The sequence below is a fragment of the Rhinolophus sinicus genome, linkage group LG09, assembly GCF_036562045.2.
Source record: "Rhinolophus sinicus isolate RSC01 linkage group LG09, ASM3656204v1, whole genome shotgun sequence".
NCBI lineage: Eukaryota > Metazoa > Chordata > Mammalia > Chiroptera > Rhinolophidae > Rhinolophus > Rhinolophus sinicus.
The window spans coordinates 82,061,800-82,087,553 of record NC_133758.1 but is presented as its reverse complement, the minus strand read 5'-3'; the positions used below and the strand labels follow the sequence as shown (position 1 = coordinate 82,087,553).

At 36.5% G+C, this 25,754-nt stretch overlaps 1 protein-coding gene across 1 annotated transcript in view; it reads right to left on the bottom strand.

Annotated features, from left to right (window-relative positions):
- The window catches only part of CFAP69 (cilia and flagella associated protein 69), a 54,477-nt gene extending 36,384 nt beyond the window's left edge, over nucleotides 1–18,093 (bottom strand). Inside the window, exons 1-6 of the mRNA XM_074339750.1 lie at nucleotides 17,772–18,093; nucleotides 12,047–12,106; nucleotides 10,389–10,454; nucleotides 8,062–8,171; nucleotides 5,499–5,575; nucleotides 2,730–2,828 (exon numbers count right to left, since the gene is read on the bottom strand). Of these exons, the coding sequence (XP_074195851.1) occupies nucleotides 2,730–2,828; nucleotides 5,499–5,575; nucleotides 8,062–8,171; nucleotides 10,389–10,454; nucleotides 12,047–12,106; nucleotides 17,772–17,885 (526 nt within the window). The 5' untranslated portion in view covers nucleotides 17,886–18,093. The remainder of the gene's footprint in view (nucleotides 1–2,729; nucleotides 2,829–5,498; nucleotides 5,576–8,061; nucleotides 8,172–10,388; nucleotides 10,455–12,046; nucleotides 12,107–17,771) is intronic.
- Between the last annotated feature and the right edge of the window lie 7,661 nt (nucleotides 18,094–25,754).

Below are 25,754 nucleotides of genomic sequence, written 5' to 3'. Positions count from 1 at the left end.
GGCTGTGTTCCAATACAACTTTATTGACAGAGGGCCAATTTTGGCCAGGGGTTTGCGGATCCCTGCTGTAGCATTTGAAATAGGTCCACAAATTTGGGGGCACATCTTAAATCCTAAAAAGGAACAATATTTCTTATTTGTCAGTCGCTATGCCTTTCCATAAAGGAAAATGGCACAATTACAAATACTGAATGTTTTCACTATTCAAGTCTACACGTTACTTCAGTGCTTCCAAGGGAATGTGACGTTGGCAATGAAGGAAAGAGGTAAAAACGTAGTGCTGTTCTGACAAATGCTTGTGAATGTCATGGCATTTTAGGGACGTTTGATTCTTGGTGACATGTCTTATAAGAATATGCTTCTGTCTTAGCTTTTATGAGAAACACTACCTCTCCTTTTGATACGGTTGAAAGGCACCTATCCAACGACATTTAACAAGAGAGATTAAGTGAACATCAGAGGGTACTTGTTTACCTAAGATGTAGCCATTTTCTTTCAGTGATCTCACCTATTACATGACTCCCTGACTTCTTGACTTTTGAGACTAACTAGATTATTTAACATTGTCATAGTTCTGGGATGTCTGTCAGTTTGTCTTATCTTTCTGAATCTGAGCTCTGGCCCTGGACAAGGCCCTATCCCTTCCTGTGATGGGTTCTCTATGGTATGCTCCAGCTCCTCACTTTAGACTTTTAAGAAGTATAAAGAGGAAAATGAAAATTGCCTGTAATTTCGCTATCCAGACATAACAATATTAACATTTTGGTGTATTTCTTGCTGATATTTTAATGTATGCGTAGAACTTTAACAAGACACTACATACATGCAGAGTTTTACACTCTGCAGGAGTCACTAAACATTTTATTGTAAGCTTTTTCCCATTCTGTAAAACATTTCCCCAAAACATGATTTTGTTTGCATAATAGTCTATCATAGGGATGGCCCAAAATGCCTACTTAAATTTACTGTATCTTTTCCTGTTGAGTTTACATTTCTGTGGAAGGAGAGAGTAATATTAAGGCTTATGGACTTGATTCCTAGCTCCAGGGCTACGTCTCTTACAATTGCTCTACTGAGGACTTTTCAGTTGAGTTCCCAGATGTCCAACCATGCCCATCACTTGAAACCAACTGTATGATAGTTAGTGAGAGACTGATAAAATTAAGGTCAAGCTCACTTCTCCGCCCCTTCACTCCTCTGTCATATCTCATACATCATTTGTCTCTTTTTCTGTCTTAAAGAAGGGTGCCTGTATCTTACCAAGGTTAACCCTAAGCTTGCACTCTTAATTCCATCTTCTCATGCATTCTTTGGGAATTTCACCTTCCCATTTCCCACTTACTAGCTTCTTGTTCCTCTACTTACACACATTATTTTTTCCCTATCCTAAAAACAAATTAAAAACAACAAAACCTAAATATCTTTCTTTGATCTTGCTACCAGTTGAACTGTTCTCCATCTTTCTTCTTTTTCTTCACTACCTGATTTTAAAACACAAGTCTGCATTGACTGCCTCTAGTCCCTCGTTCCCACTGCCTCCACTCCCACAATCCTCTCATTCTTCAATCCTGCATCTGCCCTCACCATTTTATGGCAATAATCTGCCAAAAGTTAACCACAACTTTCCAGATACCACATTCTGCAATTACAGAGGCCTCTGCAGTATTTGCTGTTGAGACCATGTCTTCCTTCATCAAACATTTCATTCATGGCACACAAGACACAGCAATCTTTAGGTTTTCTTTCTCCTCTTAGACTCGCTCTTCACTGCCAATTTCTTTGGATCATTTTTTCCCAAACCTCAATATGGGCACTTTCTATGTCCCTCTTGGTCCCTTGCTTTTCTGGTAAACTCAACCATTCTGATGGCCTCAATTTTCATCTGTTTGGAGGAATTCCAAATCTGCATCACCAGCCTCTGCTTTTAGTATCTAACGTCTCCTGTCTACCAACACTTCCACCTGTATAACTCATCCATAGTTTAAGTTTGACATTTAATAGTCTCACTTATTTTCTTTACTTTGGATGTCTTCCTATTTTTCCCTAATGCATAAGTAATCTTTCTTTTCTACCACAGAGTCTTATTACCATCTATGTTAAGGAACATATAACTTAAAAATATTATTTATATTATCACTCTCTTCTTAGATTATAAATTATAGAAACTATGACGGTAGGAAGTATGTCCTAAATGACTTTATATCTTTCACAGTACAAGTGCCCTCTGCCTTGATTGTCACCCATTTCAGTGTGATTCATTTTTATCATTATATATTAAGATGCTTTAGCTGTAACATGCAGAACTGATTTCCCAAACATGATAGAGAATGTTATTATTAGGAATGTAACATTTAATTGGGTGGGACAGATATTATAAATAATTATAAAATGTTAGAAAATAATAAATAATATTATCAACATTATGAAATAACATTAACTAATGATAATAATTATAATTAAACTAACTTGGGTATGACTTTAAAATTAAATCATAAATATTTAGCATGAGAATAAAAATTCATACAAATCTAAAATTAAAATATGTAAAATTTTTTGTCTAAAAATGACCAAAGAGCTTGAAACTACAAAACAAAATCATCAAACAACCTGCTTTTGTTATGTTACATTTACGATCCCACTCTGTCTTCCCAAGTTCAAAGATAAATAAGACAGAATAGTCTGTTTTATAAAGACTTAAGTTATTACTGAAAGACCATTAAAATCTTCACCTGCAATATGCTTCTTTGGTGGTTCTGCATGATAAAAGTCAACAATACACTTACAAATTTGTATCCTCAGTTCAGAACTTGGTACTTTCATTAAGTCACCTGCCAGAAAGACAAAGGAATACTATTTAATAACACTGTCAGAAATTTATTTGCAAATTTAAGCATAAAGTGATAGAAAAGAATAGTGATTAGAAGCATAAATGCTAGAACCAGACTGTCTAATATTAAATCCTGGCTCTGTCACTTACTATCTGCATAAACTTGTGTCTTAGTTACCTGGTCTATAAAACAAGTATAACAAGTTACTGCATTGAAGATTGTTGTGAGGATTAAATGAGTTACTATGAGAAAAGGACAGAGAACAGTGTCTGGCAAATAATAAGTTATTATTACTATTTTGGCAAGATGTGAGTGAGCAGCATTTTCCTCCCTAACCAGAGAATGTAATTTGTTGCCTGTAATAAAGCATCCTTCGCTTGGAGAAGGTCCAAGTGAGCTCTGCTCTTCAATTTGCTGATGAACTGGAAAACAGTGCATTTCTTGGCAGTTTTTGTCCTACAGGTAATATTTTTAGGTTCAAGTTCTTTGGGTGGGGATGACCATGGATAGAGTGGGTTCCTTTTCAGTCATTTCTCAATGACTTCTGAACTGGCTTCAGGAGATATTTCCAACTGGATTGCTTTTGCTCTGGTGAAGTCCTACAAGTATATCCTCAAAGGAATCTGAAAATGATCTGTGAAATTCTAGAACTAATCCATTCCCTCTGGGAGACCGAGGACAAGTAGAGTCAGTAGTGTTACCTTTAGGATTGACTCAGCTCTCAGAGGGAAAAGGGAGGACTCAGGTGTTCCCTGAAGACTTGAGTTTTGCATTATGTCTTATGCAATATTCATCTCTGGGAGTGATCAGTGAACGCGGACGCAGGTGGACAGAGGAGGGAGCACATAGGAAAGCCTCATCCTTATTTGAGAACAATCTATCTGCAAAAGACACCAGTACACAAAAGGGCAGGTTCAAGGTTATTTTCTCAATTTTAATTTTTGGGGGCATTCCTCTGAAGTTGAAAAATCATGTTTTGAAAAAATTTAGGGAACAATAACAACTAAACTTTTCCAACAAGACTAACCAAACATTAAAGTTTAGAGGCAATCCTAAGGTTTCTCATCTGCTTCTCCAGCCTTTTAGTTCTCAGTCTCCTGTTTTATAATCTCAGGGCAGAGTGCCAACTTCTTTACTCACACATTTCTGGAATCCTGCTCTGGAGTCAGAAATATCTATCATTTAGAAAAATAAGTAATATAATTTATTAGTACTTAGTAGAAATTGGAAGTTATTAATAAAGAATAAATAGTCTTTGTTCAACACTTTGTACTACCTATTGTTATTTTAGTTTAAGCTCATGTTTCCAGCAATGAAAAAATTAGGGACAGAGCAGCAGTATTTGCAGTCAGTAATCAGTGAAGGGATTTCATTTTAAACTGAGTGTTCACACCGGCCTCAAGTGAGACAGTAACATGTTCTGCAGGCAGGCAGTCATTTAGCAAACAGCAGACTGACACAGAAAGAAGCGGGCTGTGTATGTATCATACAAATGTCTGCCAACACTCTCGGAGGCAACGTTTTAAAATAACAGGAGCAACAGAGGAATTTTTAAAATGTTACTAACCAAACCTACGCTTTTAATCTGTCAATACTGCCACGTCCTCTTTTGGGTTGGCTTCCCTTTGTAAATTTCCACTGATGACAGAGATTCACAGAATTCAATGTCCCATTTGTTTTTGAAATATTTTGAAAATACTTTATTTTAGCCTGCCTGCTTCTTAAGGTCACCTTGCCTAACTCCCCATATTTATTCTAATTTCCTCGACACCTTTACCTACTCTAGGCCACAAATTTTCCCCAAAGAATCTACAATTGAGGACTATTGAGAAACTTATTTAGATATAAAAGGGTTAGTGTCTATGTTAAAAACGAAGAGTGTTTTTTACTTATTCCACGTGAGTCTCTAACATCTTTCAGTATGGCATATAATGCTGGGAACATAAGTATTCCGTAAATACTTTTTTTATTTGTCAGGCCAATTGTGCATCTTTTATTTCTCTTATATGAACGAAAAACCAAATTAATAAGTAGAAATTTAACGTAGGATTTGTTTTGGGAACATGCTGTCATGTCTCAAGGGCAGATTCAAGGCACTAGTGTCTGATCTCATTCCCTAGGAAATGATTATTTTCTTTCTGTAGAAAATTAAGCAATAACTGAAATACAAACACCTGCTGTTTTAAATTTCCTCATATTTTTGAATACAAAACATAGGCACCTTCATCTTTCTGTATATTATGCTAAAGTTCTTAATGTTCTGCCATTTTATGAGTTTATTTAAAATGTTAGATGTATTTATTGAACACTTCGCTCTCAATGATTCTGAAAATTATTAGAGTTCAAAGTTGAAAACATTTTGTGATTACGGAAAGGGACAAATACGTCTAAATAACACAAACTGAGTAACATCAAGACAAATAAGCATACAAAAGTATCTACCAGTCCCTATACTTAAGAAACACAGAATCTTGTTGGTATCACGAAACACCCGAGTGGAAAACAATACAAAAATTATCACCAAGCACACTATGATTAATTCCCAGCCAGAAAACAAGAAAAGAGCCTAGATTTGGAGGAGAACTCCTAGTGAAACTTAGTGAAAGAGAGATTTCTTTCTTGTCGGTAGCACCTGTTACACCCCTCTATCTTAAGGAAATCGTAACTTACCCAGAAGTGCGATTGAGTTAGCAGTATCTTCAGCATATGTTATTTCATCCGATACCTTTTTTTTCAAAAACGGCAAGCTTCAGTAAGAATGAAGAATGTACGAGTTATGTTTAATGAAGTCCTTAATTGAAGCATCATTTGCAAAGTAGGGGAAAATATCCTTTCTAACGAATAAAATGAGAATAATATGCTATACTTTAGTCCTAGGAATTGGTAACTAGCAAAAAAAAATTTGCGTCTCCAACTGACCAAAAAGAAAATAAAGTGAATAAAAACAAAGAGAGACGGACATAAAAGGCAAGGGTTAAAAAGGCCATCTTGGAATACAACATAAATAAAAAACTTAAAAATTGATTCTCTTTCTCTCTGAGGGCAAAATAATAAAGGATTATAGCTATACTTTTACCAAAATTAGGACAACATTAGATAGTCTGATACAAATCACAGATCTAGGCTTACCATAATTTAAAAGCTGTTCAAGGCCTTTATCTGAAGTTTTTGAAACTCTAGTTAATAGATCAATGGTCTATTTGTTCTTAAAGGTCAGTGACATTTCCTTATTAACTGGATCAGTTACTGTCCACAAAAATAACAGATATACTTTTTGAGACACTAAGGAATCCAAGTTAACAAACATTAATTGTATTATAATTGCATTTCACAGCCTCTATAACCAAAGTGATTTGAAAATACTTTATTTATAAATCATAAAAGACAAGGCACTCGAACCTAGGTCATTAGTTTAAATGTCAAAGGAGACATAAAAGTTATTTCTTAAATACAAAACATAAACTATTTTGGTATTTCTTGAGTTCAAAATTTGAACCTCTTGCATTATTTATTTAAAAGTATAGTATATCCTATTATAGGACTTTCAATTAATGTTTTTCAAGAAAAATTAACCAAGTGGTTGAAAAATGGCATTTGGAACTATCTCACTTGTGGATAGGCCAGCTATGAAAAGGACAATTTTATAAATGCCACAGAGGTTTGTTTCTAGTGTTAGGATTTATCATTTGAATCAAATAACTTATCACTTGTTATTCAGCGCATTGTTAAACCTCTAATCTGAAGAACTCTAAAACTAGTTCTATTTGTCCTCAAACTTTTTTGTTTTCTACCAAACAACCTAAAAGATAAAGCATCAGAAGAATTTTCTACCAAAAAAGGTTATGGAAAAAAAAAAAAAAAGCATTTTATTTCTGATGCAGTGAGAAAAGCATACTAGTCAGAGGCCAAAAAAGAAAGGCTTTATTTTATTTTTTAATTTTCAATGCTTTTATCTCCCAAAAATGTCTTGAAAAGAGAATCAAGTGAGGGTGAGGTCTGGAGAAATGCAAGACAAAAGCAGAAATTAAGAGAGTAGAAAAAAAAGAAATATAATAATATAAATAATTATGAAATACAAGGGAAAGTGAAGAGTATTGAAAAGATCTGTCATATTCTGCAGTGACACATTTAGTCACAGCTTTCAGAGAGAACCAGTTTTTGGTGGAGCTCTGTGGGAGCATTGATGTTCATAGCAATGCTTATGAACCTGGGGTCCTACGACTTGCACAGCCTCAAATTTGAAAATGCTTTAACATGCATAATCTCACATCAGTATTAATAATAACAACTTCCAATTAGTACATTAAATTTCCTTGAAAGCACCTGAACAATAATTTCTTTATTTTTCATGGTCATTATTAAACAGTAAGGCATGGTAAAGGCATTCAATAAATTATCTTTGACTATTTTGTTCAGATGTCAAAAAAAATTAAAGTAGTTACAAAATTTTAAATATTATTGCTGCTAAATCTAAATGTCAGAGTTAAAACCTACAGTCTTGCTAATATTTGCATATTAAAAGAAAAACACTAATTAAAAAGCTAACTTGGTAGAAAGGTTTAGAAGATTAAATTGTCAGAAAAGCTTATTCCTGCTTTAAGGAATTTCTTCTACTATATTATATTGAAAACTAAAAACAGATTATTAATATATATCTTGATTAGCCACTATGTGGCAGCAAGGAAGCAAAAGGTATTCCTAGTTCCCCAAAATGGTTGGAGAAACAATAGTACAGAGGGTGGGACATATTACTTTTTAAATTCTGACCTCTAATTAACATTAAAACATATACATAAAAAATAATTTGACATTCTTAATTCACATTCATATTTGGAAAATGAAATAAAACATGACACAGACTCTAATGTATCTTTAAGTTAAATTTTCTAAAGATAGAGAAAGAAACTAGCCTGAAAGTAATAAGGCTACATCAAGGAGTCTCTAAAAATATGACAATTTCTTGGTTTCATTTCACATTCATTGTTCACGTGAGAGCAACTTATTATGAGAACATATTTTAATGTACTTACAGTTTAATCTCTCGTGGCTACAATCCCAGACTACAAAATTTATGACCTTCACAACACCAACTGCTAGAATCAAGTGATCAAGTGTTTTGTTGAGTGCTGTACCATTTTGCTACACCATAATGCATAATATCTTTGCAATACAAAATAAAACATTAAAAATACTGCATGCCAATGTAAAATAAAGTTAAAGAAAAACAACTTACCTACATACTTTTAGGATATTATGTACAGATTCTATAAAATGGGGCTGGTGCTCAATTTTTCCTGCACACAGATTCAGAATTTTAAATATCTGTGCTAAATCCCTTAGGGGCTTTAATATTTTCAGTTAAGAAAGAAAAGTAAAATTAATGTTTTTATTAACATATTCTTTATAGCACATCTGCCAAGAAAGTCTATAGAATTCCTATTTTGTTAAATGGGGTTGACACTATTTTAATTATAATAATTTTGAAGTCTAAAGAGGAAAACTTAGGACCATATTTTTTTAAGGAATATTATTCACTTTTGTCTCAGTAAACTTTTATTTAAAATATTTTTTTCTCCTCTCTTAACTTCTCCTCGTCTTTAGAATTTGACTACCAACTACTACGCCACAGAGTCAGTTGATCAATCACTTACTATTGGCTATGAGTAATAACACATTGAAAAAAATTAACTTGATGGCTCAATTATATCCTTCATCCCCACCCACCCACATGAAACATTAACTGGTTTGGAATGAGCAACCCAAACCTATATTACTTTTCTGCATTACTTTATTAATATTACTCAGATTCATTTTCTTGTTTTTAAGGTTTAAATAGGTTGAGCTTTTATTTCATTTAAAACTAGTATGAAAGCAAAATGTACCATCTCTAGATCTTCCGGTAAAAGCACCTTTTATTTCATCTATTCAAAAAACCCAATTGGGACATAAACAAATCTCATAATTTTGTTTTACAGCTAAGGGAACATGGAAGTTGTGAGAATTGGAGATATTAGAAATACAAACTTCTGTTAACTTCCTAGAGAAGTGACCAAGATACTTCTCTAATTTATCTTTGCTTTAAGTTTTATAACCTCTAAAACCAGCCTACTAAAGGCACTCAGAATTAGAGCTATTTGCCACCCACTCTCTAACCTGAAGAAGAGAAAAAATGATAGTTAAGATAGGAAAATAAATCATTTGCTAGTAGACTTTCTGGGCTACCAGTAAATAGTGCTTAAAATCCACAAGCTATCGGGTAACTGACCCAACAAATCCATATAAAGCTAGGCTCAACCATGGAAAGAAAAGAAGTAAAATTAGAAGCACATTTCCTTGAATGGGAGGCTTAAGACATTTTGAAATACTGGAACAAGCTAATATTAGAGACTGGTACCTTCTTTAGATCAGGTCGGACAACCGTCAGAGATTGTTTAGATCACTCCTACTGCACGTGTGGTCCATGGACCACTGCCGGTTCCGGACTTGTATGTTACCGGTCTGTGGCAAGATGACTACAAAAAGTGAGAGTTTCCTGGGACCATTTTATTGCATTTTACAATAGCATATATATGCAAGGACTGAAACAATGACAACAATTGGCACCCAACAACAAACTGATTAGTAAGCACAGATAGTTTTGAGACGCACTAGTTTCCATATATTCTGATTGGCGTGACATAAGAGTATTCACTGGGGGGTAGTAGCTTATATTTCTGTAATGTTTTGCAGATTATCAAGCACTTGCACGTACGTGACCTCATCTAGTTTTGCTAACTACTGCATGAGGTGCTGTTATCCCTGTTTCATAAGGGCGGGGAAGTTAAGAAATTTACCAACAGTGCAAATACTCAAGTAAATTGACCGAAACAAGACTTTGACGTGGCCCTCCCAACTACAACTACTGTCTCTCTGAATCTATAGAAACTGACATTATCTGCACAGAGTTAACTACATTATACTGTTCTCTTCCATTTTATATTTTCTGATAAACAAAAAAATACAATTTTATAAAAAACACAAAATGTTATTTTCTGTGGTAGACAGAATAATGGTCTGCCCAAAGATGTCCACATCCTATGTCCAGAACTTGTGAATATGTTTCCTTACATGGCAAAGGGACAGACATTACAGTGGTTAAGTTAAAAACCGAGATGGGAAAGTCATCCTAGATTATCCAGTTAGGACCCAATGTAATCATAGGGTCCTTATAAGGGAAAGAGAGCAGGAGAGGTGATGAGAGGCGCAGAGCTAAGAGTGATGCTACTTCAAAGGAAGGCGCCCTGAGCCTAAAGAATACAGGTGGCCTCTAGAAGCGGGGAGAAGCAAAGAAATGGATTTTCCCTGCTAACACCTTGACTTTAGTAACTCAGTGAGACTTATTTTGAACTTCTGATCTCCAGAACTATAAGACAAAAAAATTATGTTGTTTTAAGGCACTAAGTTTGCGGTAATTTGTTACAACAGCAATAGGAAACTAATACATTTTCTAATAAAAACCTCCCATTTCAGGATGAATGAAACAAACATACACACATATATATATATATATATAAAGGATACAAGTCCATTCTGATAATATTGCATCAGTTTTTTGACAGATTTAAGTTGTTTGTCTTCTAAGTCACCCTAAAACAAATGATCTATTTTAGTTCTTTTGTGCTATTAAAACTGTTGAGATTTTAAAATTTCTACTATAAAAAGAAAGTAGACACATCAAAATTATTAAGAAATTCTTAAATTACTGTGTTATAGTATAAGGATTATAAAATGTTTCCTGAAACAGTGAAGGTAAGAATAAACTACCATTTAATTTTGATTAAGAAATTGAGAATTAAAATTAGGTTAATATAAGAGCAGTATTTGTTTCCAGAAATAATATTAAGAATACCCAAAGTATGTTGAGTATTTTTCTATGCCATGCACCATTTAGGCACTATACACACCTATCAATCTTCAAAACAGCCATATTAGGAACGTACTATTATTATTCCTCTTTCCAGAATAGGAAACTCAAGCTGAAACACTAATCTGTCTAAAATCACCGATAATAAGTGATGGTATCATGAGTCACATTTGGCAATCTGACTCCAGAAACTGTATTTTAACCTTTAAAATACGCCCAGAGTACTGGCATAAGCCAACATCTTCAGCCAATTAAAACAAAATAAAACTCTACAGTGATGTGTTTTCATGACTGAATCAGGTCTGTCCTTTTAATCTTAAATTGCCTGTAAGAAGCCGTGGCTTTTTCTATACTTCTTCCCCCAACACACTTTTTTTTTTTTTTCCCATCCTTATTTAACAACTAGTAGGAATTATATGTAGTTGGGTTTTCTTTTTTAAAAAATGCAGATATATTCACAACAAAAAATAACTTTCACAACAAACATAGCCAGTAAAAGATAAATTATTCCTATAGAGTCATTCTTTTTATTGGTTTTTCTTCTTTCTATGTAAAAACGTAGAGACTGAAAAATGTTAAAACGATGACTACATTTTTGTGCCTATTAATCACAGGACATTGTTCTATTCTGATTAGCTCTACCATGGTCAGCCCATTTTCCACTTACTAAAAGTACGCCATCTTCCTCCTGTAGTAATTTCATAGTGTGTGCTGGCTTTTAGGCATTCAGTCAATTCTGGGGTAGTGTCAGGAAAGTGTGGTGTGTGAGCAGGTATGCATATGCATTTTTTAACCTTTTCCCAATGCCTGAAATCTCAATTTTGAGTATTGTATCTAAAATAATTTTATTTCCATTACATTCTATGTAAGATTTTTCTCAAAATAAATTACCTCTGAATATGTATGAGTGTGTGTGTGTGTGTGTGTGTGTACATATCTTGATTCCATATCAGAAAAATTTAAGTAGTACATCATGAAACATTTTTTCTACCTTGTTCCCCACATCCTACTTGGTAACAAGCAAATACAGAAGCTAGATGAGTCTTTTTCTGCTCTTATGATTTCTTCTTTTTACTTCCACCATCGATTTGTCCACCCCATGAAACCTAACCTGTTCTCCTTCTCCAGCCTCCCTACCAGGTTAAATACATTCATACTAAATTTAAACAGTCCTTGAATATAAGACATATACTATTTGAAATATTTTCAACAACAGGAAAGAAATGAGACTTATATTTGGGGAAATACATGTTACCTTTCAGGGAAATCACGGTTTATAAGTGATAGAGCAGAGAAAATGTCTCTCAAAGCTTACTTTATCAGTCTCTTCAAGGAGTTTGATGACACGATTTAGGTCCATGGGCTTTAAAGAACCCTATAAAACAAACAACTCTTAGTATTCTATATTATGAGAATCAAGAAATCACATCAAACACACTATTTTTATATTATCCCTTGGTAACTTTAAAAATATTATGACAAAAAGATGGGGGAGAATAAAAACAGATGAGACATTATAGGTGTAAATAAATTTTGGAGTTAAAAAACAACAAACTTCTTGAATTCTAGTATTGTCTTTTAATCCTAATGTCTTTAAATTTCACTAGTCCCAAAAGGCCCAAGAGAGCATCTGGAATAACAATAACAGTTCCATGGTTTGGAAAATAAAATTATCTCATTTATATTCTATATCTCATGCATATATACTACACTGAATTTGCCTATGCAGATACACATAAGACTAGCTTCTAAACTACAGGTAGGAAATTGCCTTCCTGAATTAGGTATCCCCTCTTCAGTTGGTACCAGCACTCTTACAGTCATCCACATTAGCAAACAGGAAACTCCAAGTCCTACAGATTTTATATCTTTAGTATTTTTTGAGCCCATTCAGTTCTCATCTCTCACTCAATTGTGAAGATTTCCTGCTGTTCCCCCTGGCTCTACTCTTGTACCTTGCAACGTCGTCTTCTACCCTATGGTCAGAGTAATAAAACTCAAATCTGAACGTAACTCGTCTGAATCATTCAATGAATCTCCACCAAATGCCTCTCATTCCCTCCTTTATTTCCATTTATGTTGTTACAATTCTATTCCTCTCCTTGGTTAACCCCCACAGGTCAGTCCTTCAAGACATAGCTCAGGAGTCATCTCCCCAAGGGATGAAAAAGGACAGAACAAATGTCCCCCCTCCATGCTCCATAGCACCCTAAGTGCATATCCATCGCAACTCTCATCACATTGTTCTAAAATGGTTTATGTGCGTGTTTATTCCCCACCACACCCTGCCCCAAAGTTCACTTGAGGGCAAAGGCTTTTGTTTTCTGGCACCCACAGCACCAAACACAGCACCTGGCATAGTGGGGAAGGAAATAGGTGGTACTATTGTCCAAAGTTTAAGAATTTATGGTGATACAGAAATTTTTAAATTCTAAATGCAGTTCTGGCTATATTTATCTTGGGGATTCATGCTTTGTTGCACGGCATTTTCTTTTTAATTCAAATGTTATATCAAAATTGCTTACTCCTATTATATGAGTTAAGCTATCCCAATCTCCTTTGTTTCCTTCCTTCCTCCTTGGGGGCCTGCTTTCGTGCTTACTTCTACTTTAAAATAACTGTTTGGAAAGATGATGTAATGATGCTATAAAAGGGAGAAAAATCCTTCTTATTTCTATTATCTAAATACACCTATTTATATTTTTACATATTATTTTCTGGTTTTATATATTTTTATGTATTATTTTCTGGTTCTGTTTACATGTATAAATACTTTATATAATTTCACTTAGCGTTAACATCATTGTATTTTCTGATCTTTAAATCTATGATACATACATTTCCCTATTTTTACATAGTCATTATTCCATTGACTCTTAAATCTAGAATTTCCTTCCCTTTCACAATTACAAACTCGTATATTCTGACCTTAAAAAGTCTTGCAAAACAGAACACAGAAGTGGGGCTGAGGCATTTTAGGGATGGCAGAGACCTTGGATATCATTTGTACAGTGGTTCTGAGGCTAAAAATCACTTCAATGAGTTTTTCAAGAGTCCCAGGCTCCATACTGGGGATTGAGTAGATCTGTAGTATGTACTGTACAGTGTTTTTAAAAAGCTGAGATGACTGTGATGGTCACTCAGGTTTGGGGAACACTCATCTAGGACAGGCTGGTTTTACAGTGACGAGGAGAAAACTCTGAGATGTCCTAAATTAATTGCAGCAGGCCAGAGTGTGGAAGGAAAAGAGATGTTAATTAGCTAACAACTGCAGGGCAAACCCAACAAAAGACTTACATTCCTGGATGGATGCTGGGACTCTGAACTAACTTCCTGGTGGCTGTTTCCATGATTAAAGAGAACAATCCGGTGCCACTGACCACCAGTGGCCTCCCTTCTTGCTTACTTTGCTTTACGCATGAACTTTCCGGACTGTTGCCCACAACCAATCTAAAGGAATAAACACTTCTCCCTTACGGACTGTGCACCTATCCCAGAACTAGCCCTGCTTCACCTTCTCCCACCCCCTTTATCAATGTAAATTCTTTCAACACAACTTACGTCTTTCGTCGCCCTACTCGATGTACAAAACGGTCCACCCACTCTGGGATGGTGGACTCCTTGCTGTCAGCGAGCTGTGGTTTACATTTCCTGCCCCAGGACCTGGTCCTTTCCTCGTGAGCATATGGTTCAATAAGCCCTTTCTTTTAGAAAAGCTTTCGGCCCTGAACGCTTTTTTGATTGATAATAGAAAAGGGAACGGGTCTAGAGAGGTTAAGTGATTTGGCCAGTGTAATCATACATACGTATTAAGTAAAGTAAGCAATAAAGAGATTCTGGGGAATCGCGAAAGAAAGAGGGGTGGGATTCAGGGAGAAAGGAAGATGACAACGTGGTATTTATGGAAAATAGATTGGGAAAAGGAAAAGGAGCAAACCAAAGGCCTGACTAGAGGAGGAAAGATTAATCCAGTACTGACTGAGACACTGTGGTGACAAGAAAGGACAGCAAGTAGTTCTTGCAGAGCCCCACTTGGTACCCCTTGGTTTTTTACCACCTCATCTGACCTGGTGAGGGGAGAGCTGGAATTTTGTTTTATTGTTATTGTTTACTTTGTTTTATAATCTGAATTGTATTAAAATACCTCCTGCAGCTTTCCAGGAATTAGTTGTTATGAAACTCTGTAACACTGTTCACACCACACTGTAGCCATAATACACTAGCATTGCTACTCAGAGTGGGAAGTGGGGTCCTCTATCCAGTCACAGTGGCGTCACTTGGAATTCTGGTAGAAAAGCAGAATCCAGGGTTCCCCCACAGACCTACAAAATTGGAAACTGCATTTTAATAAAACCCTCAGGTGCTACAAATGCACATTAAAATTTGAGAAGCACCGCTCTAAAGGGTTTCTGAGTCTTTAGAATGACAGGAACAACATTAACCTAAATAGAAGACAAATGAAGGTAAACAGTTTGTTGTTTCAACCCTATGATGGAGCTGGCTTAAAGAATTGAGGTAGAATCCACACTCACTTTTAGTGGCTAGGGTATATACTGTGTCTCAAGTGTAGGCAGAGGAGGAGGTTGCAAACGTGGAATGGTTTGAAAGGACTGAAAACATTTAGAGTTCCACCAGTCTTTCCTCTACTGGCTTGAGGCAGTAGGGGTTTAAAAAGTTACCATTTTAATGATGGCAAAGAGGACTAGACCCCACTCTGAGTAATGAAACTGAGTAAGGCTAAGTTAACTTTTCAAGGCCTTAGGGTCCTCATTTGTAAAATCAATAACAAATAAAACCTAGCAAGGCTGTGATCATTTCTCTCGGCTCTGAAGTTTTTATTCTATTGCATTTCTTTTGGTAGATACTGCCTTTTTCTTTAATACTTTATAAAATATCAATACTCATGAAGTAGATAAACAAACAAAAAACCTTTCACAGCTTAAAGTCTTTCTAAAAGAAAGGATTTATTGAGCCATAAGCTAGCCAAAATAAATAAATAAATAAATAAATAAATAAATAAATAAATAAATAAATAAATAAAAGGAAAAACAAAGGACCAGGTCCTGGGGCATGCCGTTTAAACCAGCAGCAGCAGGGCTAGGTAGGAAAGACAAACCTGTCCACCATCTGGAGTTGAGGAGAGCTTTTAGACATTATGTTTTGTGGAAGAAAGATGTAACTTTTTTGGAAAGAATTTACATTGGCTACAGATAAGGGGAGCAGGGAAAGAGTGAAGTAGGGGCAGTTCTATAAGAAGTGCACAATCTCTATGAAATATTTACTACATTTGATTGGTAGCAACAATTGTGAAAGTTCATGTACATATGCAGGAAGCGGTGGGTCTAGCGGTCAGCTAATAAGACACCCAGAGGTGGATTCATAGCTCCAACACACATTTTTTTGTTAATTGGCCCACAGCTACTAACTGGTTAACTACTCTTGCCTTTTCCTCTCACTAGCCAGGCCTGATGTAATTTAATGCAGGATATCTCAGAATTTTTCTCTTGTCATTATTAACAAGGTAGGAACTTTAATGAATACAAATTGATTTCTTCCTGGGAGAGAATCCTAGGTCATGGAAGGAGAGGTGGCAATGAAAGAAAAGGAAAAAAGCATGAAAGGAAAAAGGGAAAGAAGAAAATACACATATAAACAGGTATACTTGTTTTGCTTTACTTGATATGTTGTGGACCATTTTGGCCATGGCCTATTAAAAGTATTTCCTCTTTTTTCTTGTTCTTTTTTTTTTCAACCCATGCTTGCTTGCCTCATATTCCCTTGCCACGCCCACCCTTTTTTTTACACCAAGTAAAGGAAGAATGAATGAGAGCCATAAGATACAAAATTCACCTGCTTCCCAGATTTGCCCGGTTCCTGGGAGAACAGCAGAAGTCTTGCGACCTTTGCAGCCAGCCCTGAGAGTGGAGGGCTGCTGTTCCTCAAAGTTCTTCTTCTCCCAACCCGGGCTGGAATATTTCCACAAAACTGTTTAGGTCAATTCCTCTTGCTTCTACTCATGCAAAAGTGCTGTTGCTCCGCAGATAATGTAAATATCTGACCATCCCCAGAGAGCTCAACCCTCTTCCGGCTGTAGAAGAGGTCCCCAGCCAACTAACCAGCCACTCCCAAGGAACTGTCCAAGGTTCCAGGATGTGGACCCAGAAGACCGGGTTCCTGACGCAGCCTGAGACTTGTGAAGTCTCCACAGGAATTCCCATAGCGGCCCCACACCATTAGTGTGAGGAGGCAGGGCTGGATTCCTCCATAGAATTCACGTTTTAGGGCTTGATCGTGGCTCTCAAAGGAGGAGCAATGGGACCATAACATGAAACAAACGACTTGGAGCTTCTAAACACCCCGCCACAAATGGAAATCCAAGCCAGGGCTCCGAAGTGAAATATTTCCACAGACCAACTTGAAAGAATCAATTTTGTATTCACAACAAAAGTAAACTGAAAACCAAATACGAGCACAATACAAGAAATCAAATCTATTCTCTGCCAGTTCTCTCTGACCCTCTCCACAATCAGCTTCCAATTTTATATAAAAAACGATTCTTAATTTCTAATTTTAACAGCATTTTTCCTTCCCTCCCGGTCCAGGTTTTGATAGCAAATTTCAACACCGGAGAAATTTCTGCCTCTGTCAAGAACATCCCTTGACAAAAGGGATCTAACATACAAAAGCACAGTGCAAATAAAGTGGTCCAATTCCTGTCTTCGCTAAGAACGTCTCCTTCCCCAGGCCCCTCGTAGTCACGCTTTTCGAAGACGAGCAGCAAAAGCCTCGCCAGCTCCGTTAGTTTAGTAGGACGCCCTGCGAGGACGTCGCGGCTCAAATCTCCAGGCAGGTTGGTTGACGACAGTCAGCCCTGCTTGCAGGCGGCGCAGTTCTCGGAGGGATCGGCGTTGGGCTCGGAACCTCGGTCCCGCGGGCTCCCGGTGTTTCCACTTGGGCCATTTCGGCCCTCGCCGCCCCTGGCCTGACCGCAACCTACCCCCTCACTCCACACCCTCCAAAGCACACCCACCTGCCCCTACCTGAGCGTCCTCGTCCTCCGTCACCACCCGGACCACCGGGATTTGTCGAGGGCTGCTGGACTTAGTCCTGCCGCCGGGTTCCTGGGCCGGGGCGGTCGCCTCCTGTGCAGACATGACTGCGGCGGCCGAGTGAGGGGTGGGGGTCCTGGGTCCTACAGTGTCCGCAGCTGCGGGACCCAAAGAAGCTCTGCCACGGAGAAGGGAAGGCCCCCCTGGGAGCCGCGAGAGTCAAAGACAGGCCCCGGGGGTCCTGCCGTGGCCTCGGCCACCCGGTCCCCACTCTCAGCGCGCCGCCGCAGCCCACCCGCCGCGATCCGCCGCCGCCGGCCCGCCGGTTGCTAACACAAGCCAGGCCGTTGCTAGGGGCGGGGCCACAGGCGGCGAAAGCGCCGCCTCCTCTGGATGCCCGGGGAGGCAAACTACCCCCAGCACTCATCTGCACCTCCACGCGTGGGGTGGCCGGGTCGGCTTCCGCCGCTTAGGGAGGCGAGGGAAGACCTCGGTACGTACCAGGGCAATGTGACCTCAGCGCCATGTGTGTCTGTTTTGGTAGTTTGTGCGGGGCCTTCTTAAAACGGATGTGAGTGGGTGGAGGGGTGAGGTTTGTAGGATGTTTGAGTGATGGATGACGGACGGATAGTGTTGGAAGCGGGGGCAGTCACACCCCAGAGAAGTGACCACTGTCATCTGCATTTCCCAGTCTACTACCTCTTCTGTACTTGAGTGGCCCTGCTGGTTAAGTAAACAAACAAGGCATTTTACACAATGTTAGAAGGCTTTGGAATCAAATCCTTGAATCTAAAGCAAGATAAGCCCTGGAAGACCTCTCCCTGTCCCCCCTTTTCTCATCTGTGAAATAGGATTGCTGTGAGAGGATCCAATAAGATGATAGTTTTGTACAGTGGTGCTTGACACATAATAAGCAACCTATATAAATGGTCAAGTTTATCATTATCTTTACTATCGTTGTGTTATCTATTCACTGTGTCCTGAGTCATAATACAAGAAGGGTGAAGACTTGAAGGAAAGCTTTTCGTGATAATCATCAGTATAACTCAGTCACTCCAAAAACCATGGCTGTGAAAACTTGTTTAAGAATCCTTATTTAAGAAACCTTTAGGTTTAACCTAAAGAAAGGTTTAACCTAAAGATTTACCCTTTCCTTTGTTTTAACCTCCAGAAATTAAAGATTTAAATGTGAGTTCTTGTATCTTCTATAAAATTTATAGACTAAAAAATTACACATAACAAACTCCATGAAAATAAATTTCACTTCGCTTCTCAGGGTTTCTCTCCTCCTTTGTAGAATAAGCAAGTTGATCAGTGATTTCTAAGATTCTGTAACCAGTTCAAACACTGAATGACACCAGTTTTGTTTCTTCAAATGAAAAGAAATGGAAAAACTAGATATGGCCTGGCAGCACTTAATGTAAATCATAGCCAAAGACACCAAGAGTCTTTGAAAGAGCACTGGAGCATTTCCAGTCTCTATTTCCTAACTTCAATTCATTCTTCCACTTTCCTCATTCTCAGTCCTCTGAAACTGCTCTGACTGAGGGCAGTTTGCAGACACTTTCCTGTCCTCATCCTTGCTGTACTTGTCTGTAGTATTTTACGCTGTTGACTACTCTTCCCTTCTTGAAACTCCCTTGCTTGGGCTGCAGCATTCTTTTTTTTTTCTTTTTCTTTACAGTTACCCATTGGTATTTGTAGAATGCCTCTCAGGCCTTACACCTAGTGTTGGGTTCAGTAGGTCTCAGGTTACAATCACCCAGGGAGAGTGCAAAGGGTGTGTCAAGTGTATTATTAACAAGACCTTAATTGCTGCTGCACATACTGAGTACACCTCATCAAAACGAAACTGAAACCACTTGGAAAAAGACAATGGAATCCTGTGAGACTGGCACCTGAAACCAAGATGGTGGAGGAGAGTTGACAACTGGATGATTTGCTCATCTTTTCTGCGCATCCTGGCATCTCAAGATGAGGAAAACCAAATAGGAGGGATTGCAAAGGAAAATCTTCCACTTAAAACAGTTTGCCTAGGAGATACCAACTGACACTTGTGTTTCAGCACAACACGTTGAAGCTGATAAGGTTTCATAAACCTCAGTGACTCTGCAAAGTCAGACTCTCCTCACTTGACTTAACTGAAGACACTTTCCTGAATGAACAATAGGATTTTTATTTTATTTTAACCAATGTGCATACAGACCTATCCCTTAATTCTGCCCTATATCCAGAGTACCAATTTCCAATGCTTAATTAGCAAAACTCCCGTGAGTTCCCCCTTCCTAGCACTTAAAAACCCTTGACCTTTTTCCTGTTTAAAATAGGTAGGATTTAGGTTTAAACATTAGTCGTGGATGCTTCTTAATATAGATTTTTTGAAGGCTGTAAGTTAAGAGCACAGGAGACATTTTTATGAGACTCTATCATAGGACGATATAAGGGTAAAATGAGCAACTATTGAAATGGTAAATTATTTCAACAAAAAGTTAAATTCATAGTAATGCATGAGAAATGAATTATACATAGAAAACAAAAATGCTTCAATCTGATAGCAAGTCTGCAGAATTTAACATTTCTGTTAGTTACAAATTGCAATTTCTTTTAAAAAAGCAGCTGTAAACTTGAAGATTAACTAAGTTTTAAAAAATTTTTAAAGTAACAAAGTTAAATGTTTTTAACATAAATAAATGTAATATTAAGAAATATTGTTCTTCTGATTTTTTTTCCTGATACTTTACACACTTGCCTAATTAGCAATGCTTAGTAAAATTATAATTATTCATTACCGTGAATTAGGAACATTTCTAATAAGTATTTTAGATTACATACAAATTTGGTAGTCTCTAAACTCACGCCAGAGATTCTAAATGTTCAAGCAAAGGTTATTCCTTTCTGAGTCAGAGTAATTCATTTTAAACAGAATTTTTACAGAATTTATGAAATGTCATTAGAGCATAATCTTAGTAGGTTAGCTTTAGGGGAATTACGTAACAGAAGAAATACATTTAAAGCTGGACTTTAATCTACCTTAGTGTTTTAAAAATTATTTCAGGTCGATTGTTACAGAAACAAAGCCTAAAAAAGGAACAAAATTACCTCTTTCTGAGAGAATCACTAATGCAAATTTGGGAGTAATAACTACATGGAACTGAAAACAAAGCAAAATAACAGCCATCCCTGAAGTCAACCATTCTAATACAAAGTGTACTACTAATCCAAAATGCAAGTGATTTTTAATTAGGAAGCTGGAGGAGGTATTCATGTTTAGTGGAGAACCTAAATAAATGGTAATAAATGAAATGAATTTATAAAGAGTGTCTTTTTACCTGATCAAAGCTTCAGTTCCATGACACGGGAATAGTTCCGTGAAATGAAAATGTTCTCAAGCTTTTAGAACTAATAACTATTTACTGTGTTTACATGTTGGGAGGTTATAGTGAAGTACCTCCAGGATAGAACTGTCTTTATTGTGGAGCAGGATTAACCAGACAAGTTTTTTCCAATGACATTAATTATTCCAGTTCTATAACTAATTTGACTTGTTCTAATTCCACGGACCCTGTATTAGTTTGCTAGTGCTGCCAGAACAAATACCACAGACTGGGTGGTATTTTATTTCCTCACAGCCTGGAGGTTACAAATCCAAGATCAAGGTGTCCAAGATTGGCTTCATTCTGAAGCTCTTCTCCTTGGCTTATAGATGCCTCCCGTCTCCCTTTGTCTTCCCTCTATAACTTAATCTCCTTTTCTTATAAGGATGCCAGCCATACTGGATTATGACCTCATTTTACCCATGAACCATATGGCCTCATTTTGTAATTAAGGCCCTATCTCCAAATATAGTCAGTCGGAGATACTGGGGGTCAACCTGTGAATTTTAGGGGGATACAATTCAGCCCATAACAGATTCCAACATCCTTTGAGTTATCATTTGAATTCTTAGAACAGATTCAAGAATAGAATATGCTTAGTCAAGGCAATACGGATATTCTTGCCTACAGGACATTGATATTTCTCACAGTAGTGATAAATTACTAATCTGATTTAAGAATCATTCTGTACATTTGATCAATGTGAATCTGTCCCTGGGAGATGTATTCACTACCAGGGCTCCCAACCAATCTGGATTTTGTCAAAATCATCATTTATTTCACGTTTCATTTTCCATTTGAAGAATCCACTACCCAAACTACTGTGCTAGCCTAGGTTCCCTAAAGACTGCCACAAACAAACAACAACAAACATTCACCTGCTGCCACTTTCTTGGAGTGAGGGGGGCACTGTCTCCGGGAAGCAGAAGTTAGAAAAAGATGAAAGTCAGGCAGGCAGTGGAGGAGGAAGCACAAATACAGGTGTTACTGAGCTGGCTATAGCATTGGAATAAGTGCAGTTAATTCCTCTGTCTTTTAGGATATTTTCATGGAAGCCTTATTGCACTGAATTATTGTACTTTGGAACAGCCCATCTGGGGGAAAGGGAGAATTTATCCACCAGTTCCCTCTGCTGCATCTCTTTGGTCAAAGTTCCCCACTTAAGTAGGGTTGCCACATTTAGCAAATATATAAATAAATAAATAGCCAATCCTATGCAATATTAGTAACAGAATTACACTAAAAAGTTACTCATCTGCAATTCAAATTTAACTGGGTGTTTGTCCTGTATTTTACCTGGCAACTCTACTCTAAGGACATTAACACCCATGCATGACCAGGCAGCGTCAGGGGAAGCCAGAATACTGCATAGGCATCAAGGTTAGTTCTCCTCCTCAATACAGCTGTGTGGCAGGTGTAGTGATGGTGGCAGTGCAGCAGTGACTCCAGGGTGGCTCCAGGTTATTGGCCATGAGGCAGGGTGGAAATGGAGGCAGTGATGGGGAGGGGTGTGGGCAGGAGGATGGCCGGCGTAGCCAAATGGATGTGGGAGATAAATAACATAATTTACTATAAAAATGAATTAACATTCATTATAATATCTTGCTAGTATCTGTCAGACCATACTGCAGTAGGCACTGGGAGTATAGTAGTGAATTAGAAAGAGTTCCTGCTATCAGGAAGCTTACAGAATACAGCAGGAATATTGTGTTGAGTTCTCCGTTAAAGAAACTTCATAAATGCTAGTGAAATGAAATAATTTTAAGAATACCAACTCCATGAGAGTTGGATATTTTTTAAATAACTACTTTGGCAAAAACAAACAAACTAAACTTCCCCCCTCCCAAGCCCCAAAACTATTATGTGTATTGCTTTTTGGATGCTTCTAAAAAGAAACAGAAAAATATTAGATAGCCTCCATTAAATATTGGAATTATTATTCAGTAAGGAAGAAAAATCCGCTTGTATACAACATTACAAAAAAGAAGGTAAAACACATTAAATCGTATTTTTATTTAGGAGTTTATAAGGCAGATCTATGAGAATGATATAAAAACATGGCATGTAATTTGATAGCGATATTTTGGATATTACAGAGTTTTCACAAATACTTATTACACAGTTATAAAGAAGACAATGTTTTCTAAGAAGATACAAAATATCTAATCAAAGATCAAGGCAAGAAAATGAGTATGATAAATTAACAATGGAAAATCAATTCTAATGTGAATTGCAGAATAGCCTTTAAAAACTTTTAAAGGTAAGAATTATTGCAGTCTACTTCATTCAAACAATGTTAAACGGTATCATGACAAAAAAACAACAACAACTAAAGGCCAGAATGGATTGATTTTTGACTTCACATAAAGAAACCCAAATTTACAATGGCTTAAATACAGGAAAAGGCAGTCCAAGTAGTGAAGCAGTCAAGATCTTTTTAGTCCCTAACGTGCTTCCCTTGGGTGTAGCCTTGATCCTGAGGGCTCCTGTCATATCCATACTTGCAGCAGCAAGATGGAAGAATAAGATAAAGAACACATGCTGCTTTCCTTTGAAGAGACTTCCAGGAAGTCACTCATTTGCTCCCCCTACATCTCACTGGCCAACACTCAGTCACATGGGAACACCTAACTGCAAGGGCAACTGAGGAATTGGATGGGCAGCAGCTTTCAAAGAACAGTCCCTGTTCAGGTTGGATATCTAAAAAGCTATGAAAGACCATTAAAGAAAATCTTTAGAGAATACTTCCTAGAAGTTGGCATTTTGGAAATCAGACAAAAGCACGTGGTTTGGTGATTGAATTTAGCCTATCTAGCCACTGGATGTATCCATATAGTCTGCCCTAATTTTGGATGACTTCACGGTGGACAGCCAATGATTTGAAAAGCTAAAGATCTCAGTATGTACACGTGTTAGGCTGAACTAAACATTTTTGGTATCATATGGAGATAATTTCTGAATATTACCCCTTTATAACTTTTTGCATTAAAAAATTGAAGAACCTATTCATTCCTGTAAAATCCACTATTGAAAAGTAAGAACAGACTGTGTTTCCACTAAAATGATTACAGTTCCATTTAGAGCACTTACATATACTGAATACATACTGGAACTTGTTTTACTGACTTACTGTCATATGAACAATTGAAGATAGTACATCTCCTTTTCTTGATGACACATCACAAATACTAATCTTAACACTAGACAGGTGTATGTTTTACAATGTATATCACTGTTTTAAGTCATGACAAAATAAGTTCAACACAACATTTTAGGCTGAGTAAATACTTATTTCAAAACCGATTTTATAGACTGATACAGGTTCTTCATAAATAAATAATGAATTACATTTATGGTACTTTATTTAAAATATCACCTAAGAAACCTTAATTTCACAAATAAACATTTTTTGGGGGAACTCTATACAGAATTTATTATGAAATAGTTTAATGGTAAAAAGCAATGTAAAAGAATCATATTACATAAGAGATAAACAATACAAAAAATTGAATATGATATATTCTTGAAGCCCTTTTACACAAATAATTTTCATAATTTTACTGTGAATATACCTTATGTTACTATTACCAAATTAATTTTGAAAGTAAAATTACTTAATCAAGTCAGGATTATGCCAATTTATAAGAAAATAATCAGGTAGTTTAACACTGGAGTTTATTAGCCAATCCTTTATGTAGTACAAAATAATCATCTCCAATAAATACTTATAAATATAATTTATTCATACTTTAAAATATTTTAAAATTTAAATAAAAATGTCTAAATGTAGGCAATCTTGGCTAAATTTCCATATATGCTTTGAAAAATATACGTTAGCATGAATACATTTATATTTAAACATGATTTTAAAAATTATTAATAGAGGAGACAAATCTGCACACAAAAAAGCTAAGTAGCATGATTCAGTCCACGATTATTTTCTTCTCAGGAAAAACTTACTTGATTTTTTTGCATAGGTTTAAGACTGGGTATATTTTCTACATTCTTATAATATTCCCAGGGGCACTTCTCAAAATACAGATTAGGAAACAAATCCATGTTACTTTAAAATCCCCTCCACTTTCTCACATCTAACAAAAACAATTCAATCCTACTTCTGAGGCCAGGATAATAACTTAAAAGAAAATGATTATGAATAACAGTGATGAAGAAAAATAATGAGGTAGGAAATAGTAAAATAAAGCAATTAAAACTCAAATAAATAAAGCAATTAAAAGTCAATATTTTTGCATTTTTAGAAAGACTTAAACATTTAGAATTATAATGAATATATTACATTTATTCTAAAACTTCAAAATTAATTTCATCTTTGTAAAGGAGAAAAGGAGATATCATTTGAAACAACAGTTACACCTTATATACATTTTCATAAAAACACTTTTCTCGTATTTTCAAAGGCCCCATTTATCTGTCATAGTGATAATTTTACTTATTGGTTATTTTATATATACATGCAACAATATACTTCAATAGTGATCTAACTTAAAAACATTTCATTGTATTTTTACATTAAATGGTGAACCTATGGTCTTAAGACAGTGAAACTTAAGGAATAAGAAAGTATTGACAATATGCTGTT